Source organism: Pristis pectinata, chromosome 7, assembly GCF_009764475.1.
Source record: "Pristis pectinata isolate sPriPec2 chromosome 7, sPriPec2.1.pri, whole genome shotgun sequence".
NCBI lineage: Eukaryota > Metazoa > Chordata > Chondrichthyes > Rhinopristiformes > Pristidae > Pristis > Pristis pectinata.
This window is the reverse complement of record NC_067411.1, coordinates 3,893,658-3,912,267: the sequence shown is the minus strand read 5'-3', so window position 1 is coordinate 3,912,267 and position 18,610 is coordinate 3,893,658. Positions and strand designations below refer to the sequence as shown.

Sequence of the window (18,610 nt, the reverse complement as noted above, 5' to 3'; positions counted from 1 at the left end):
GTTTTTTTTAAATATAATAAATCTTTTTCTTTCTCATTTTCATTTTTCTTGTAACATATTCGTTTACTAAGAAACCGTAGGGCTTAGAATATATCTTTTTTTATTCTTTATGACGATATATGTCATGATTGCCCTCCCGATCTCTTTGTATTACGTGTATAATTACCGATGTTATATGTATTAATGTGTATTAATTTGAAAATTAATAAAAAGATTGAAAAAGAAAGAGTGAGATATATAAAATGATGAGGGGTATAGAGAGGGTAGACTGCAGGAAACTTCTCCCCATCACCAGAGGTAGATAAAACTAGAGGACACAGATTCAGGGTGAGGGGGAGGAGATTTAGAGGGGATCTGAGGGGAACCTTCCTCACCCAGAGAGTGGGGAGTACCTGGAACACACTGCCTGAGGGAGCGGTGGAGGCAGAGTCACTGATATTGTTTGAGAAGTGTCTAGACGGGCACTTGACCCACCCAGGCACAGAAGGCCAAGTGCTGGGAGATGAAATGAGTGCAGATGGGTGCCCACTGGTTGGCATGGGCATGCAGTTTCAATGACTGTGACCGTGAACAAAATCCACCCAGTCTCGCAAGCACCAAGTTCAGGAACAGTCAGGAATAAGCGATAGGCACTGGCCTAGCGAGAGGCACCTTCATTCCGTGAAAGAATACATGAAGAGCCAACACAGGCAGCTGTCTTCTGCATCCTTTCAGATGCAGTGCCTCTCCTTTCACACCGCACCAAGAGCACTGCCGAGTGATCATCAACGGTTTGTGGAGCGGCAGGATTACTTCACCACATCAGCTCGATGTAATACTTCCAAACATATGAATTACTTCACTCATCACTGTTGCAATAGATTCAGTTGTTTGCTAATTAGGACACCAGATTCCTTTCACATCCTGGACACATTACGGGGAAGGGATTAACCGCCGGTGCTAAATGATGCTTTCAATCTGAAAAAATGCATTAGGAGGAGAAATCTGCCAGCAGTCGTAGAGTCATACAGCGCAGAAACAGGTCCTTCAGCCCACTTGAGTCTGTGCTGAACAGCAACACCTATTTACACTAATCCTGCATTAGTCCCACTTTATCTCCCCACATTCCCGTGAACACCCTCACAGATTCTACCATTAACCCACACAGTTTACAGTGGACAATTAACCCACTGACCCTCACACCTTTGGGATGTGGGAGGAAACCGGAGCACCTGGGGGAAACCCACGCGGTCACAGGGAGAAGGTGCAAACTCCACACAGACAGCGCCGGAGCTCGGGATCGAACCTGGATCACTGGAGCTGTGGGGTAGCGGCTGTACACAGTTCCCTGGAAGTGGCAACACAGGTAGATAGGGTGGTGAAGAAGGCATCGGGCATGCTGGCCTTCGTTGGTCAGGACACTGAACACAGGAGTTGGGATGTTGCAGCTGTACAAGTCACTGGTGAGACTGCATTTGGAGTACTGTGCACAGTTCTGGTTGCCCAGCTATAGGAAGGATATCATTCAGCTGGAAAGGGTGCAGAACAGATTCACAAGGATGTTGCTAGGGCTGGAGGGCTTGAGTTGTGAGGAGAGGCTGAGACTTTCTTCCCCTGGAGTGTAGGAGGCTGCCCTTGTAGAGATGTATAGGCAGGCACGGTAGTGTAACAGCTAGTGTAACGCTATTACAGCGCCAGCGACCCGGGTTCAATTCTGCCACTGTCTGTAAGGAGTTTGTACGTTCTCCCCGTGTCTGCGTGGGTTTCCTCCGGGTGCTCCGGTTTCCTCCCACATTCCAAAGACGTACGGGTTAGGAAGTTGTGGGCATGCTATGTTGGCGCCGGAAGTGTGGCGACACTTGAGGGCTGCCCCCCAGAACACTCTACGCAAAAGATGCATTTCACTGTGTGTTTCGATGTACATGTGACTAATAAAGAAATCTTATCTTATCTTATATAGAATCATGGGGGAAATAGGGTGAATGCGCGCAGTCTTTTCCTCAGGGAGATAAAACTAGAGGGCATGGGTTTAAGATGAGAGAGGAAAGATTTAAAGGGGTCCTGAGGGGCAAGACTTTCACACTGAGGGTGGTGCGTGTACGGAACGAGCTGGGCACAATTATAACGTTTAAGAGAGATTCAGCCAGGGACACAGATAGCAAAGTTTGGGAGAGATATGGGCCAAATGGCAGCAACAGGGACTCGCTGGGATAGGTGTCTCAGTCAGCATGGACAAGTTGGGCCAAAGGGCCTGTTTCTGTGCTGTGTAACTCTGTGGGACTGGTATGGCTGGCTGGTACAGATGGAGTGGCAGTAGGGTCCATGTTCTGTGCTGTAGGACATTGCAACAGTGGAGAATGTGCCAGGGAGCCGATGCTCTCAGAACTGCAGGGTTCTCTTAAAATGCGACGCGTTTACACAATCTCCACTATGGTTATTGCCAGACACAGCTCAGTATGCAACATTCTTGCTGCTGAGGCAGAAGCATCAATGCCCTCCAGGAATGGGAGCACCTGCCCTGGGTGGGTGTCCTGGTGCGGTGCTTGGGGAGGGCAGCGATGTCATAATTACAGGTAGGATTACCCACCCTCTGTGGAGGATGCGAGAGACCCTAACGGGATCATCAGAAGTAGGGGAGTTCCCAGTAAATTAATGAAATCTGGCTGTGATCACACTGCCGTTTGTGGGCGCTTGTTGTGGGTAAGATTGGCTGCTGCTCAACTGACGTCGACATCATGACTTTACTGAAATTCCTTCCTTGGCTATGAAGCAAGGTTGAAAATTCCATGTGGCAACATAAAATGAAAATTCCTTCTTACTTCTTCCCTGAAGAATCGAAACCTGGCACATAGTACGTCAAGAAATGTAACAGGAATTGGGTTTTCACAGGCGAGAGTTTTATGCAGACACAAGATTTTCTTCTGCCCAATAAATTACATTTTGCACAGTTAGGTGTGATGAATGGATCAGGAATTCAATCTTTCAGAAAGGCCAAGAGGTTTGATTATTCATTGGGGACTATTCAGCAGAGATAAAGTTAATTTGACATCGTATTTCTGGAGTTTAAAGTCATACAGCACGAAAACAGGCCCCACTCATCCATGACGACCAAGATTCCCATCTAAGCCAGTCCCATTTGCCCGCATTTGGCCCATATCCCTCTAAACCTTTCCTATCCATGTACCTGTCTGAGTACCTTTGAGATGATGTTAATGTACCTGCCTCACCCACCTCCTCTGGCAGCTCATTCCATATACGCACCAGCATCTGGGTGAAAATCTTGCCCTGCAGGTCCCTATTAAATCTCTCCCCTCTCACCTTAAACCTCTGTCTTCCAGTTCTTGATTCCCCAACCCTGGGAAACAGACTGTGTGCATTCACCCTGTCTATGCCCCTCATAATGTTTAGATCTCAAACGACACTTGGAAATTAAAAGATAGAAGTTGTAATTTAAGTGAAGTATGCACACACTCAAAGAGATAGTTTCCAGTCAACTGTTCCACAGTGACACTTCTTGAAAGCATTTGATCCAAAGGATTTGAGTAGAATAGTATTGAATGGGAAAGGATTTAATCTGCTGGGAATCTGGAAGATGTTACTGTGAGGGAAGGGGCTATGGTCATTTGAGAATCTACAATGGGAGTGGATAGAAGGGGTTTGGTTCTTTGGAATTTTGAGCAAAGGGGATGAATGGATTTGGGGGTGATCCATTGGGAGTCTGTATGATGGAACTGTGTAGATTGGGAATCTGTATACAGTGGTACAGTGAAATAATGGTCTGTTATCATCATCATTACAGAAACATGGGTTTGGCTAATCAAACCTGGGAGTGCAATATTTAAGTTATTCGACATTTAGGAAGGACAGGCAAAAAGCAAGTTGGGTAGTGTTCAGCCATTAGTAGGGGGGAGATCAGTGGTGAGAAATGATCTTGGCCAGATGTAGAACTAGAATAAATTCAGGAGACACAAGAGACTGGCGATGCTGGAATCTGGAGCAACACACAATCTGCTGGAGGAACTCAGTGGGTCAGGCAGCATCTGTGGGGGGGGGGGGGGCGGGGGGGAGGGGAACTGTCGATATTTTGGAACGAAACCCTGCATCAGGACTCAGGTCCAGCATTGACAAGAAGGAGCTATTTGTCGGCCACCAAATACTAGTTGTAAAATTTGACATGGCATGAAATATTAGATGTGACATGAATAACATGGGAGATTTTAACCTGCATGCAAAAGGGACAAATCAAATTTAGTGTAATAACGAAGATAAATTTGTAGAATGTGTACGGTGACTTTTTAGATCAGTATGCCAAGAAACCCACAAGGGAAAGACTATTTGTATCTTGTTTTCTGCAGTGGGAAAGGGTTAACTAATCAGCTTTTGTCAAAGGACCTTCGGGGAAGAGTGATCATAATGTGGTAGAAACATAGAAACATAGAAAACCTACAGCACAATACAGGCCCTTTGGCCCACAAAGTTGTGCCGAATATGTCCCTACCTTAGAAATTACTAGGCTTACCCATAGCCCTCTATTTTTCTAAGCAGGCACGGTAGTGTAGCAGTTAGCGTAACGTTTTACAGCACCAGTGACCTGGATTCAAATCCGGCCACTGTCTGTAAGGAGTTTGTAAGTTCTCCCCTTGTCTGCGTGGGTTTCCTCCGGGTGCAATGATTTCCTCCCACATTCCAAAGGCGTGCAGGTTAGCAAGTTGTGGGCATGCTATGTTGGCGCCGGAAGCATGGCGACACTTGCGGGCTGCCCCCAGAACACTACGCAAAAAGATGTATTTCACTGTGTGTTTCGATGTACACATGACTAATAAAGAAATCTATCCAAAAGTCTCTTAAAAGACATTATCGTATCTGCCTCCACCACCGTTTCTGGCAGCCCATTCCATGCACTCACCACTTTCTGAGTAAAAAACTTACCCCTGACATCTCCTCTGTACCTACTCCCCAGCACCTTAAACCTGTGTCTTCCTGTGGCAACCATTTCAGCCCTGGGAAAAAGCATCTGACTATCCACACGATCAAAGCCTCTCATCATCTTATACACCTCTAATATAGTTTAATATGAAGCTAGATCCTTAAACTTACAGGGAAGCTATGAAGGTATAAGTGGAGCACTGGCTGTGGTTGAAAGCAAAAACACATCGCAAGGTTTGGTGATGGACAGGAAATGGCTAGCTCTTAATGAAATAATGCTCAAGTTCCCCTAAGGCACAGAAAACCCAACAGAAAAAGTGATTCATTCATGGATGACAACAGATATTAAAAATAATATTGAACCTAAGGAAGAGGCTTATATAAGTTGCCAGAAATAGCAAGTAGACCCGAGAACTGGGAGCATTTTAGCTCAACAAAGGAGGACCGAGAAGTTGGTACAGAAAGATAGGATAGGGTACAAGAGCAGACTGATAAAATGGATTGTTGGAGCTTCTGCAGGGAGGTAGAGTGGGAAAGGCTGGCAAGTACAAGGGTAGGTTCCTCACAGAGTGAGAGAGGAGAATTTAAAGTGGGTATGAAGAAATGGCAGAACTAAATAAGTACTTGGCGCGTGTCTACAAGGAAGAAAACATTAAAACCTGCCAGATACACTGGAGGACTCAGGATCTGGTGAACATGAAGAAATGAAGGCACCATCAGTCATAAAGATAGCAGTAGAGAGAGAGGTTGACGAGCTTGAAGGCCAATAAATCCCAAAGATCAACATGCACAAAATGCTGGAGGAACTCAGCGGGTCAGGCAGCATCTGTGGAGGGAAATGAACAGTCGACGGTTCAGGTCGAGATCCTTCACCAGGAGGGCCACCTTAACCACTCTTCATCACTTCCGATGAAGGGTCTCGACCCGAAACATCGACTGTTTATTTCCTTCCACAGATGCTGCCTGACCTGCTGAGTTCCTCCAGCATCTTGTGTGTTGCTCCAGATTCCAGCATCTGCAGAATCTCTTGTGAAATCCCAAAGATTCAATGATCTGCATGCCGGGGTGTTGAAAGCAGTGGCTTTTGGTTGTTGATCTTCCAAACATGGAACATGGAACGGTACAGCACAGGAACAGGCTCTTCAGCCCACCATGTTGTGCTGAAATAATTAAACACTTAACTAAACTAATCCCCTCTGCCTACACAATGTCCACATCCCTCCATTCTCTGCACATCCTATCTAAGAGCCTTTTAAACACCTCTATCGTATCTGCCTCCACCACCACCCCTGGCAGCACATTCTAGGCACCCATCGCTCTCTGTGTAAAAAACTTACTCCGCATATCTCCTTTGAACTTACCCCCCCTCACCTTAAATGCATGTCCTCTAGCATTAGACATTTTGACCCTGGGAAAAAGATACCAGCTGTCTACTCTATCTATGTCTCTCATAAATCTTATAAACCTCTATCAGGCCTCCCCTCAGCCTCCACTACTCCAGAGAAACAAGCCAAGTTTGTCCAGCCTCTCCTTACAGCTCATGCCCTCTAATCCAGGCAGCATCCTGGTGAACCTCTTCTGCACCCTCTCCAAAGCCTTCACATCCTTCCTGTAATGGGGCAACCAGAATTGAATGCAATACTCCAGATGCGGACTGACCAGAGTTTTATAAAGCTGTAGCATAACTTCCTGACTCTTCAACTCAGTGCCTCAACTAATAAAGGTTAACATGTCATACGCGTTATTGTTTTCCCTCATACTACCTCAACGCACTGATGTGATGAAATGATCTGTATGGATGGCATGCAAAACAAAGTTTTTCACTGTACCTCGGCACGTGACAATAATAAACCAATTTACCAACTTAGAGGGCTGTGTCATGTTCAAAACATGGATCAATAGATTTCTGGGCATTAAAATGATTGAGGGATGTGGGGATAGTGCAGGAAAATGCATGAGGTAGAAGATAAGCCATGATCTTGCTGAATGCAGGCTCAATTCTATTCCTGCCCCTATATCGTGATGTTCTCACGTTGAGGGGTTTGGTCCATTCCGAGTTTGTGCAATGGACACGAAGGGAAAGAAATGCAAAAGCAATAAAAATGTTGACACTGGAAATTCGGAATAAAAACAGAAATGCAAGGAATGCTCAGCAGCTTCTGAGGAAAGAGAGACAGGTTTCAAGTTGGTAACCTTTCACGTGAATGGGTCCTATCCATTGCTGGACAAGATGTGCGAGATGTTGCATTTTGGTACGACAAATGAGGGCAGGACTTTCACAGTGAATGGTGGGGCCCTGGGGAGTGTTGTAGAACAGAGGGACCGACAACTACATGGTTCCCTGAAAGTGGCATCACAGGTAGACAGGGTGGTGAAGAAGGCGTTTGGCCCGCTGGCCTTCATCAGTCCAGGAGCTGGGATGTTACGTTGCAGTTATACAAGGCGTTGGTGAGTCCGCATTTAGAATATTGTGTTCAGTTTTGGTCACCCTGCTATAGGAAAGATGCCATTAAACTGGAAGGAGTGCAGAGGAGATTTACGAGGATGTTGCCGGGACTCGAGGGACTGAGTTATCGAGAGAGGTTCATCGAGCATAGGAGAATGAGAGGTGATCTTATAGGGGTGTATAAAATCATGAGGGGCATAGATAGGGTGAATGTGCACAGTCTTTTCCCCAGGGTTGGGTATCAGGAATTAGAGGGCATGGGTTTAGGGTGATAGTGGAAAGATTCAATAAGAACCTGAGGGCCAATGTATCCACCCAGAGGGTGGTCAGTATATGGAACGAGCTGCCAGAGGGTGGTTGAGGCAGGCATATTAACAACATTTAGAAGGCATTTGGACAGGTCCATGGACGGAAAAGGTTTCGAAGGAGATGGGCCAAACACAGGCAAAAGGGACCAGCTTAGATGGGAACCTTGATCGGCATGGACCAGTCGGGCCGAAGGGCCTGTTTCCATGCTGAATGACTCTACGACTGAGATTTGGTTCATTGGGATTCTGCAACAGAAGGATTCAATGGGAAAAGGTTTGGTCCATTGGGAATCTGAACTGGAATGGTTCACAGAATGAATCCTACCTCCTCTCTCTCTTGCAGCTTGATGTCAAGCGATTGGTCATCTCCGAGTTGCCTCTTGGGCCTGGTGTAAGCCGGCGGGGTGCCGAGGTTGCCCCACTCTAGCTCCTCGGGCTCAATCCCCTTGCCATCCCTCAGCCTCTCCCAAGCCGCTTGGTTCCTCTTTGCCTCCTCGCTGCTGGGTCGGCTGGGGCTGGCTCCAGCCGCCTCCTTGTCCTGCTCTCGGCCCCGCTCCTCCTCCTCCACCACCTTGCCCGGAGGAGGCTCGGCCCTGCTCCTGGCTGTCCGCTTATCCCTCAGCCCGTCTTTGAAGGCCGACACCACCACGCTGGCCTTCTGCACCTGCTCCACCGTCTGCTTCTTGGACATCAGAACCCCCATTGGTCCTCTGCTCGACACCAAGGCTTGGGAATTCGGCAAAGAGCTCTCCTCTAGTCTGACAGCATTCCAGGGACACCACCGGAGGTTCAGTTACAACATGATCCAGCCAACCGTGACTGAAAAAAATAAAACAACTAGTTTAGGTACCTCTTTCACAAGTTACGGTCAATGTTATGGAAGAGAATGCAAGATCACAACAAGAGGTGGAGACTCCAGAGACTGCGGATGCTGGAATCTGGAGCAACACACAAAGCAGTCAGGAACTCAGCGCTCAGGAATTCAGAGGACCTTAGCGGGTCAGGCAGGAAAATGTACAGTCAACGTTTCCGGTCGAGACCCTTCATCTGGACTAAGTTGTCGGGCTCTTGTTGAGGAATTGAGGGCAGCGTAGATCGTCCTTGTTCATACTAAATGGCGGGGCAGGCTTGAGGGGCCGAGTGGCCTTTTTCTGCTCCTATTCTCTGGCGTAGGGTTCGTCCTATCAATCATTGAAACATACCAATCACAGGCGCTGGGGCTCTCCAGTTTAATCTAGCAATGATAAAATCGTGATTGTAACCTCGACGCATTCCTGTAACCCTCTCACCCCCTTCTGAGCCAAGTGCCTGTCCACCTCACTCTTAAAAATGTTCGACGTTCCTGCTTTGAGGAAGAGAGTTTCAAAAACTCAGAGAAGAAAAAAAATGTTCTGCTTATCCCCGTTGTAAATGGGAGACACGAGATACTGCAAGTGTTGGAATCTGGAGCTGGATGATGCTGCAGGTCCTGAGGCAGGGTTTTGACCCGAGACACAGAACATAGAACACGACAGCACAGTACAGACCCTTCGGCCCACAATGTTGTGCTGACATTTTATCCTGCTCTACGATCTATCTAACCCTTCCCTCCCACATAGCCCTCCATTTCTCCATCATTCATATGTCTCTCTACGAGTCTCTTAAATGTCCCTAATGTATCTGCCCCCACAACCTCTGCCAGCAGTGTGTTCCACGCACCCACCATTCTCTGAGTAAAAATCTTACCCCTGACATCCCCTTTATACCTTCTTCCAATCACCTTAAAATTATGCCCCCTCGTGTTAGCCATTGTCGCCCTGGGAAAAAGTCTCCGACTGTCCACTTGATCTATGCCTCTTATGATCTTGTACACCTCTAGCAAGTCACCTCTCAACCTCCTTCTCTCCAAAGAGAAAATCCCTAGCTCACTCAACCTATCGACAATTCCTACCCGCCCCCCCCACCCCCAGATGCTGCTCAACCCACTGGGTTCCTGTTTGCCTGATTATCTTCTACCTCATTCTTTCCCTAAAGCCCAGAAAACTAAATTCCTTTTCAAAGGGTGGTGGAGTCATAGAATGATAGCATTACAACGTTTAAAGGACGTGGTACAATTACATTTAGAACCATGGAACCATAGAACACTACAGCACAGAAAACAGGCCATTCGGCCCTTCTAGTCTGTGCCGAAACTTTATTCCGCTAGTCCCGTTGACCTGCACCCAGTCCATAACCCTCCAGACCTCCCCGTCCATGTATCTATCCAATTTATTCTTAAAACAAGAGTGAGCCCACATTTACCATGTCAGATGGCAGCTCGTTCCACACTCCCACCACTCTGAGAGAAGTTCCCCCTGAACCTTTCCCCTTTCACCCTAAAGCCACGTCCTCTTGTACTTATCTCTCCTAATCTAGGTGGAAAGAGCCTGCTCGCATTAACTCTGTCTATGCCCCTCATAATTTTGTAAACCTCCCCTCATTCTTCTACGCTCCAAGGAATAAAGTCCTAACCTCTTCAATCTTTCCCTGTAACTCAACCCCTGAAGACCCAGAAACATTCTAGTAAATCTCCTCTGCACTCTTTCAATCTTACTGATATCCTTCCTATAGTTAGGCGACCAGAACTGCACACAATACTCCAAATTTGGCCTCACCAATGTATTATACAACCTCACCATAATATCCCAAATCACTTGGACAGGTACATGGAGAGGAAAGGTTTAGAGGGATATGGGCCAAACACAGGCAAATGGGACTAGCTCAGGAAAAAACCTTGGTTGGAATGGAAGAGTTGGGCTGAAGGGCCTGTTTCTCTGCTGTGTAACTCTCTGAGCATGCAAACAGGCCCTTCAGCCCACTGATTCCTCACCTGCCATCAATCCCCCATCTACACCGATCCTCCACTAATCCCATTTCATTTTTCCCATATTCCCATCAATACCCCCACCTACACCAGACCCTATTTTACAGCAGCCAATTCACCTCCGAATCTGAACACTTTTGAAATGTGGGAGGAAACTGAAGCACCCGGGGGAAACCCACATAGTCACCTCACAGTTGCCTCACAGGTGGATAGGGTAGTTAAGAAAGCTTATGGGATGCTAGCTTTCATAAGTCGTATGATCGAGTTTAGGAGCCGTGAGGTGATGTTGCAGCTCTACAAACCTCTGGTTAGACCACACTTTACTCTTTGGAGAGGAGGAGGATGAGGGGAGACATGATAGAGGTATACAAGATATTAAGAGAAATAGATAGAATGGACAGCCAGCGCCTCTTTCGCAGGGCACCAATGCTCAATACAAGAGGGCATGGTTTCAAAGTAATGGGTGGGAAGTTCAAGGGAGATATCAGAGGAAGGTTTTTTACGCAGAGAGTGGTTGGGGCATGGAATGCTTGGGGTGGTGGTGGAGGCAGGTACATTGGTCAAATTCAAGAGATTGCTAGATAAACATATGGAGGAATTTAAAATAGAGGGATATGGGGGAGGTAGAGGTTAGATAGTCTTAGGCGAGGTTAAAGGTCGGCACAACACTGTGGGCCGAAGGGCCTGTATTGTGCAGTACTGTTCTATGGTTCCATGGTCACGGGGAGAACATCGAATCTGTATTAAATCCATTTCTACTGGTCGTTGACCAGGAAGTCAATGGGACCATCCACATACACACAAGAGCAGGTCAGACACCGGTTGTCTTTTTACATTTAAAACAGGAGCATTACAAAAAGTTTGCTTCTCCCACGCACTCATGATTATGAATGTCGTTTGATGCACCAGAGGGCTCACACTGCACAAGGCTGCAGCATTGTTCCATTCATTATACAGTCAGCTTGAGGAAGGCTGACTCACCTCCTGCCACCCCAAGGCCTGCCCACCATCCACCAGGCACACGTCGGGAGGGTGATGGGAACAGTCTCCACTCACCTGGGTGAGTTCATCTCTCAAGAAGTCACCATCATCCAGGACAAAGCAGCCTACGTGATCGGCACCCCACCCACCACCTTAAACACTCCCTCCCCCCACCGTGGCTGCAGGACGTACTGTCTACAAAACGCAATGCAGTTACTCGCCTGGGCTACTCCAATATAGAACATAGAACAGTACAGCACAGAACAGGCCCTTCGGCCCACAATGTTGTGCTGACATAGCTAATCCCTCCTACCTACAGAATGCCCACATCCCTCCATTTTCCTCTCATTCATGTGCCCATCCAAGCCCCTCTTAGAAGCCCCCAATGAATTTGCCTCCACCACCTTATCAGGCAACGCATTCCAGGCATCCGCCACTCTCTCAGTAAAAAACGTACCCCTCACGTCTGTTCTGAACCTACCCCCTCTCACCTTAAATGCATGCCCTCTGGTATTGGATCTCTCAATAAAGGGAAAAAGATATTGCTTGTCTACCCTATCTACGCCCCTCATAATTTTATACACTTCCAACAGATCACCCCTCAGCCTTTGCCGTTCCAGAGAAAAGAGCCCAAGTTTGTCCAGCCTCTCCTGATAGCACATGCCCTCTAATCCAGGCAGCATCCTAGTAAACCTCCTCTGCACCCTCTCCAAAGTCTCGACATTCTTCTTGTAGTGAGGTGACCAGGATTGCACGCAATACTCTAAATGCGGCCTAACCAGAGTTCTATAGAGATGCATCATAACTTCTTGACTCCTGTACTCAATACCCTGATTAGTAAATGCAAGCATTCCATAAGCCTTCTTAACCACCCTGTCTACCTGTGTAGCCACTTTCAGTGAGCCATGGACTTGCACCCCAAGGTCTCTCTGCTCTTCAACACTGTTAAGGGTCTTGCCCTTTAGAGTGTACTGCCTCTTGACATTAGTCCCACCAAGGTGCAATGCCTCACATTTATCCAGGTTAAACTCCATCTGCCATTTCTCTGCCCATGTTCGCAACTGATCTATATCACGCTGTATCCGTCGCCAGTCTTCTACACTATTTACAGCTCCACCAATCTTGATATCGTCTGCAACTGTAATCGCACTTCTCAAATCTGCCACCTGTCCCACAGGGAAGGAAAAGGCAGCAGCTGTTGGGGAACACCACCACCTACAGGTTCCCCTCCCAGTCACACACCATCCTGACTTGAAATATGTTGCTGGTGCTCCATCGTCACTTGGTCCAAATGCCTCTCCAACAGCACTGTGGGAGCAACGTCACCAGAAGGTAATCTGTAATTGGTTTATTATTGTCACACGTACCGAGATACAGTGAAAAGCTTTTGTGTGCGTGCCATCCAGGCAGATCTTTCCGTACGCAAGTACATCGAGGTAGGAAAAAGGAAAACAGAATGCAGAGTGTGGTGTTACAGTTACAGAGAGAGTGCAGTGCAGGCAGACAATAATGTGCAAGGGCCACGATGAGGTAGATCAGGAGATCAAGAGTTCATCTTCAGTGTATTAGAAGTCAAAGTCAAGTTTATTGTCATATGCACAAGTACGTGCGTGCACAGGTGCAATGAAAAGCTTACTGCAGCAGCATCTCAGCACAGAGCATCATCTGTCCAAGAGTCCGATAACAGCGGGATAGAAACTGTCTTTAAGCCTGGTAGGGCAGCAGCAGTTCAAGTGGGCAGCTCATTCCCCACCTTCTCAAGGGCAACTAGGGATGGGCAATGAATTCTGGCCTTGCCAATTTCGTCCAGGTCCCGCAAATGAATTAAAAACAAAGTGTTCAGGCAGAGCAACCTAGGTAGCAGCAGGAAAGGAAAGGGACAGAATTGGATGTAAATGTGATGAAGGGCTTGTCGGCAGGGCTATGGGGAAGAGCCGGGGGGGGGGGGGGGGTTGGGGGTGGGGGTTGAAGATAACCCGGACTGCCCGGCGAGAGTGTGGCTGGCAGCGATCGACTCTGGGCCGTGCTGTACTACATCTGGCTGGAGTCATTTCTCTCCAGACCCGAGATCAGTCAGCACTAAGCTTTCACTGATAAAGTTAATTTCAAGTCAATGAAAATAATCAAACTGGTTTACTTTTGCCATTTAATGCTAATTATCAGGGAGACAGAGAACACAAGGTTAACTTGCTTGCTGCATTGCAGCAGAAACCACTTTTGCATTCGGCTGACCCTGAGGCTTTGAGGTCGTCAACTTACACATGCCAGCGCAGGAGGCCATTTGGCCCCTCGAGTCCATGCCAGCTCCCATCAGAGCAATCTCATCAGTCCCACTGCCCTCCCTGTATTCCTGCAACTAGAGGGACGTGGAGAATGTGAATTCACACACAGTTTTTTTTTACACCAGGGAAAGGGAACCAAACACTAGAGGGCACAGGTTTAAGGTGAGAGGGGAAAAGATTTAAAAGGGACCTGAGGGGCAACTTCTTCATGCAGAGGGTGGTGAGTATGTGGAATGAGCAGCCAGAGGAAACTGTAGAGGCGGGTACAAGTTTAAAAGACACTTGGACAGGTACATGGATAGGAAAGGTTTAGAGGGAAATGGACCAAACGCAGGCAAATGGCACTGGCTTGGGTGGGCACCTCAGTCAGCATGGAGAAGTTCGGCTGAAGGGCCTGTTACTGGGCTATAGACAAGGAGAATAACAAGAGCTTGCCTCTCCCAGCCGGAGAGCTGAAAACTCCAGGGATAAGGGATCAGCCACTAAGGAGACACAAGAGACAGCAGATGCTGCAATCCAGAGCAACAAACCATCTGCAGGGTCTCGACCCGAAACGTCGACACTTCCTTTCCCCCCACAGATGCTGCTCAACCCGCTGAGTTCCTCCAGCAGATTGTTTGTTGCTCAAGAAAATAGCAGGAGTAGGCCACTCAGCCCCTCAAGTCTACCCCACCATGCAATATGATCACGGTTGATCTTCCCCAGGTCCCTCCTGTGCCAGTTCTCCATCACCCTCAATTCCCCAATCTATCGAAAACCTAGGTGCTCCAACGGTCTCATCTCCACAACTCCCGGGGGTAGAAAACTCCAGAGATTCACTACCCTCTGTGAGATGAAATTCCTACACACTTCAGTTTTAAATAACCAACCCCTAATCTTGTAACTATACATTCCCTCAATTCAGGTCTCTCTTTTTTTTGATTTGAATTGAATTGGTTTATTATTGTCACATGTACTGAGGTACAGTGAAAAATTTTTGTTTGCGTGCCATCCAGATAGATCACTCCATACATAAGTACATCGAGGTAGTACAAAAGGACAATAGAATGCAGAATGTGACGTTACAGTTACAGGGAAAATGCAGTGCAGGGAAACAACGAGGTAGATTGGAGATTCATCTTTTAGTGTATGAAAGGTCTGTTCAACGGTCTGATAACAGCAGGATAGAAGCTGTCCTTGAGTCTGGTGGTACTGCTAGAGAAAACATCTCAACATCTACCTTGTCAAGTCCCCTCAGGATATTATACAGAGAGTAGTGGACTCTGCCCAATACATCTGATGCTGTGTGCCTGTGATGCTGCTGCAAGTAAGTTTTTCATTGCACCTGTGCACACATGGACTTGTGTATATGACAATAAACTTGACTTCGACTTTGATATAGATAGATTGAGTGAGTGGGCAAAAGCTTGGCAAATACATGTAATGTGGGGAAATACGAGGTCGTGCACTGTGGTAGGAGGAATCAAAGGGTGGATTATTATCTAAATGGACAGACACTACAAATGAGTGGTTCAGAGGGATCTCGGTGTTCTTGTGTATGAATCACAAAAAGCTAGCAGGCAGGTACAGAGAATAGTTAGGAAGGTAAATGGCATGTTGGTCGTTATTGTGAAAGGGTTGGGATTTAGAAATAGAGAAGTATTGTTGCAATTGTACTGGTGAGACCACATCTGGAGTACTGTACATCATTTTGGTCCTCTTATTTAGGAAAGGATATGCTAGCATTGGAGGTGGTCCAAATGCAATTCACCAGGCTAATTTTTGGGATGAGAGGGTTGTCCCATCACAAGGAGAGGAAGAAGTTGGATCTATGTTCTTTGCAGTGTAGAAGAATGAGAGGTGATCTGACTGAAACATATCAATGTCAAAGTCAAGTTTATTGTCATCTGCACAAGTCCATGTGTGCACAGGTGCAATGAAAAACTTACTTGCAGCAGCATCACAGGCACATAGCATCAGACTCACAGCATCCACAAGAAAAACATGAATTAACATAAATTATACAGAATTTTTACAAGAAAAAGCATAATTAGAACAAAGGAAAAACAAAGTATATTTTAGTGCAAAGTGATCAAAGTGGTCATAGTGTTGCTGTACTGAGGCAGTGATTAGGGTTGTGCTGGTTGGTTCGAGAACCGAATGGTTGAAGGGAAATAGCTGTTCCTGAACCTGGTGGTGTGGGACTTCAGGCTTCTGTACCTCCTGCCCGATGGGAGCTGCGAGAAGATGGCATGGCCCGGATGGTGGGGATCTTTGATGATGGACGTTGCCTTCTTGAGGCAGCGCCTCCTGTAAATACTCCTGATGGTGGGGAGGGATGTGCCCGTGATGTATTGGGCTGAGTCCACTACTCTCTGCAGCTTCTTACGTTCCTGGGCATTCAAATTGCCGTACCAGACCGTGATGCCATTGAAGATTCCAAATACTCTCAATGAAACATGTCCTCTCACCCAGTTTTGTGTCTTTGGCAAACCTGGAGACATTACCCACTGCCCCATCCTGTAGATCATTAACTGGGGGCCAAGAAGTGACCCTTGGGAAACTCCACTAGTTTCAACCTCCCAACCTGAAAATGACCCACTTGTTCTGTCTTCTGCGTGAGGACATCTACAAGAAGTGACGTCTCAGGAAGGCGACATCCATCATCAGGGACCCCCACCATCCGGGCCGTGCCCTCTTCTCGATGCTGCCATCAGGCAGGAGGTACAGGAGCCTGAAGTCTCACACCTCAAGGTCCAACAACAGCTTCTTCCCCACTGCCATCGGGTTCTTGAACCCACCTGAAAAACCCGAACACTACCTTGGACTACTTATCTCTCTCAATCTTCCACTAGTGTTGTTTTGTTTACTTGTTGGCTATTTTGTAAGTTATGTATAGTTTATGTTAATTTATGTTAACTTAAGTTTGTACTGTCCTGTGCTGCTGCTGCAAAATGCTGATTTTCATGGCATTTATACCCTGTATATGTATACGCATGACAATAAATTGGAACTTGAGGAGAAATTTCTTCACTCAAAGTTTGGAATCTTCTACCCCTCAGCTGCCAAATATACTCAAACCTGAAAATCAAAATGCTGCAGATGCTGGAACTCTGAAACAAAAACAGAACATGCTGGTAACACTCAGCCAGTCAGGCAGCGTCTGTGGGGAGAGAGAAAAGCAGAGTTAAACGTTTCAGGGTAAAGTTCCTTCATTGTATTCAAGGCTGAGACCGGCATACTCTGGGGATACTTGGGAAGTTGGAGGTTATGGGGGAATCGGATGGATAATTGGATCTGGGGAAGAGGTCGGGACAGGACGTCACTGAATGGTGGGGCAGGTAGAGTGGTATCCGACAGCCCCTGCTGTGGTGTATGGGGGGGGGGAACAGTGAAGCAAGCTGGAGTTCCATCATCTGCCAACATCTTCACACACAGTTCATCCTATCTCAACCTCATCCCTGCACTTAAAGACAAAAACACACAAAGCAGTTCCGGAATGTGCCACAGATTCCTCTTGTAGCCAGGGACCGACTTAACCTGCATTTTATCACACTTCCACCCCACCTCCATCTCTCTGTCTCACTCCGGGACACAGGAGACGGCAGACACTGGAACCTGGAGCAACAAACAATCTGCTGGAGAGACTCAGCGGGTCGGGCAGCATCTGTGGGGTGGAGACAGACGGTCGACATTTCAGGTCGAGACCCTTCACCTGATCTGGTTTAACCGTCATACAGTCCAGGTAAAAGGTCTCGACCCAAAACGTCCACTGTCCATCTCCCCCCACGGATGCTGCCTGACCTGCTGAGTCTCTCCAGCAGTCTGTTTGCTTCGTCCCCTCTTTCTCCCCCCTCAAGTTCTCACTCCCTCCCTCCTTTCACCCTCTCTCTCTCTACCTTCCCCCTCTCACCTCACTCCCATTCCCCCCCTCCCTTTCTCTCCCCTTCTCACCCCCCTCCTCCCATCCATCCCCACCCAGGGGCAGAATTAAACCTCTCCCTCAACCCCAGTCCCCTGACCCGCATCACTGGGATTAACCCTGAAATACCCAAACCCTTGACCAGCTCCAGGACACCCTGCAAAACCTTCCCCCGGAGAAAGTCTGCAGGCAATCTGCAAGCGGTGATCACGGTTGCTTCAGTCAATGCTAACCAATTCATTGAGGGTCTCCGCTCGCCACTTTCTAACTCTCCAGTGCAGCCAACCATGTTCAAATCGCGGTGGAAGACCCAGATCTCCCTCTCCATCACCTTCAAAGTTGGAAGTAACCTTGTCAATTAGCCCCCCAAGAGGGAGACCCTCTTGCTCCCCTCGACCATCCCAGAGGTCCGGGATTTCTTGGGATACACTGATCATGGTTAAAATTAAATTAAACCTCCTCGACTTACTGTTATCTCCTTGTAGCTTGGCAGGATCATTCACCGGTCTCTCTCTCTCTCTCTCTTCTTCCTCCGATTATGATAAGGCTCCTGCTCTAATATGACTCACTGCCGGTGGAGAGAGACCACAAGCTGAGCCCAGATTCAGTTCCACGCCTAACTCCGTCCCTCGCCGCTATCAATTGACTTCAGATGAAGGGAGATGCTCTCAACTGACACCTCTCTCTCCAATTGCAAATTGGGGGTATGCTTCTCTCTCCCTCTCTCGCTCTCTGCACCAAGTGCCTGAGAGCTTGTCCCCTCCCTCTCCAGCGTACCACAGAGTAACTCATTGGCTGCATCTCAACCCCCGCCAATCCTACACTGAATACAGGTCCGTGACGCCACCCAGGGAAGATCCCATTCTCACACTGGCGGGTCAAGTCCATTCAGTGGAGACTGACTGGGCTGCGGCTCTTCTGCACAGTCTGCAGGGGGCGATGCTG

At 47.6% G+C, this 18,610-nt stretch overlaps 1 protein-coding gene across 1 annotated transcript in view; it reads right to left on the bottom strand.

The window, feature by feature from the left end:
• Positions 1–18,374, bottom strand: part of phf24 (PHD finger protein 24) — a 46,403-nt gene extending 28,029 nt beyond the window's left edge. Inside the window, exons 1-2 of the mRNA XM_052019532.1 lie at positions 18,135–18,374; positions 7,985–8,478 (exon numbers count right to left, since the gene is read on the bottom strand). Of these exons, the coding sequence (XP_051875492.1) occupies positions 7,985–8,362 (378 nt within the window). The 5' untranslated portion in view covers positions 8,363–8,478; positions 18,135–18,374. The remainder of the gene's footprint in view (positions 1–7,984; positions 8,479–18,134) is intronic.
• Positions 18,375–18,610: the final 236 nt, after the last annotated feature.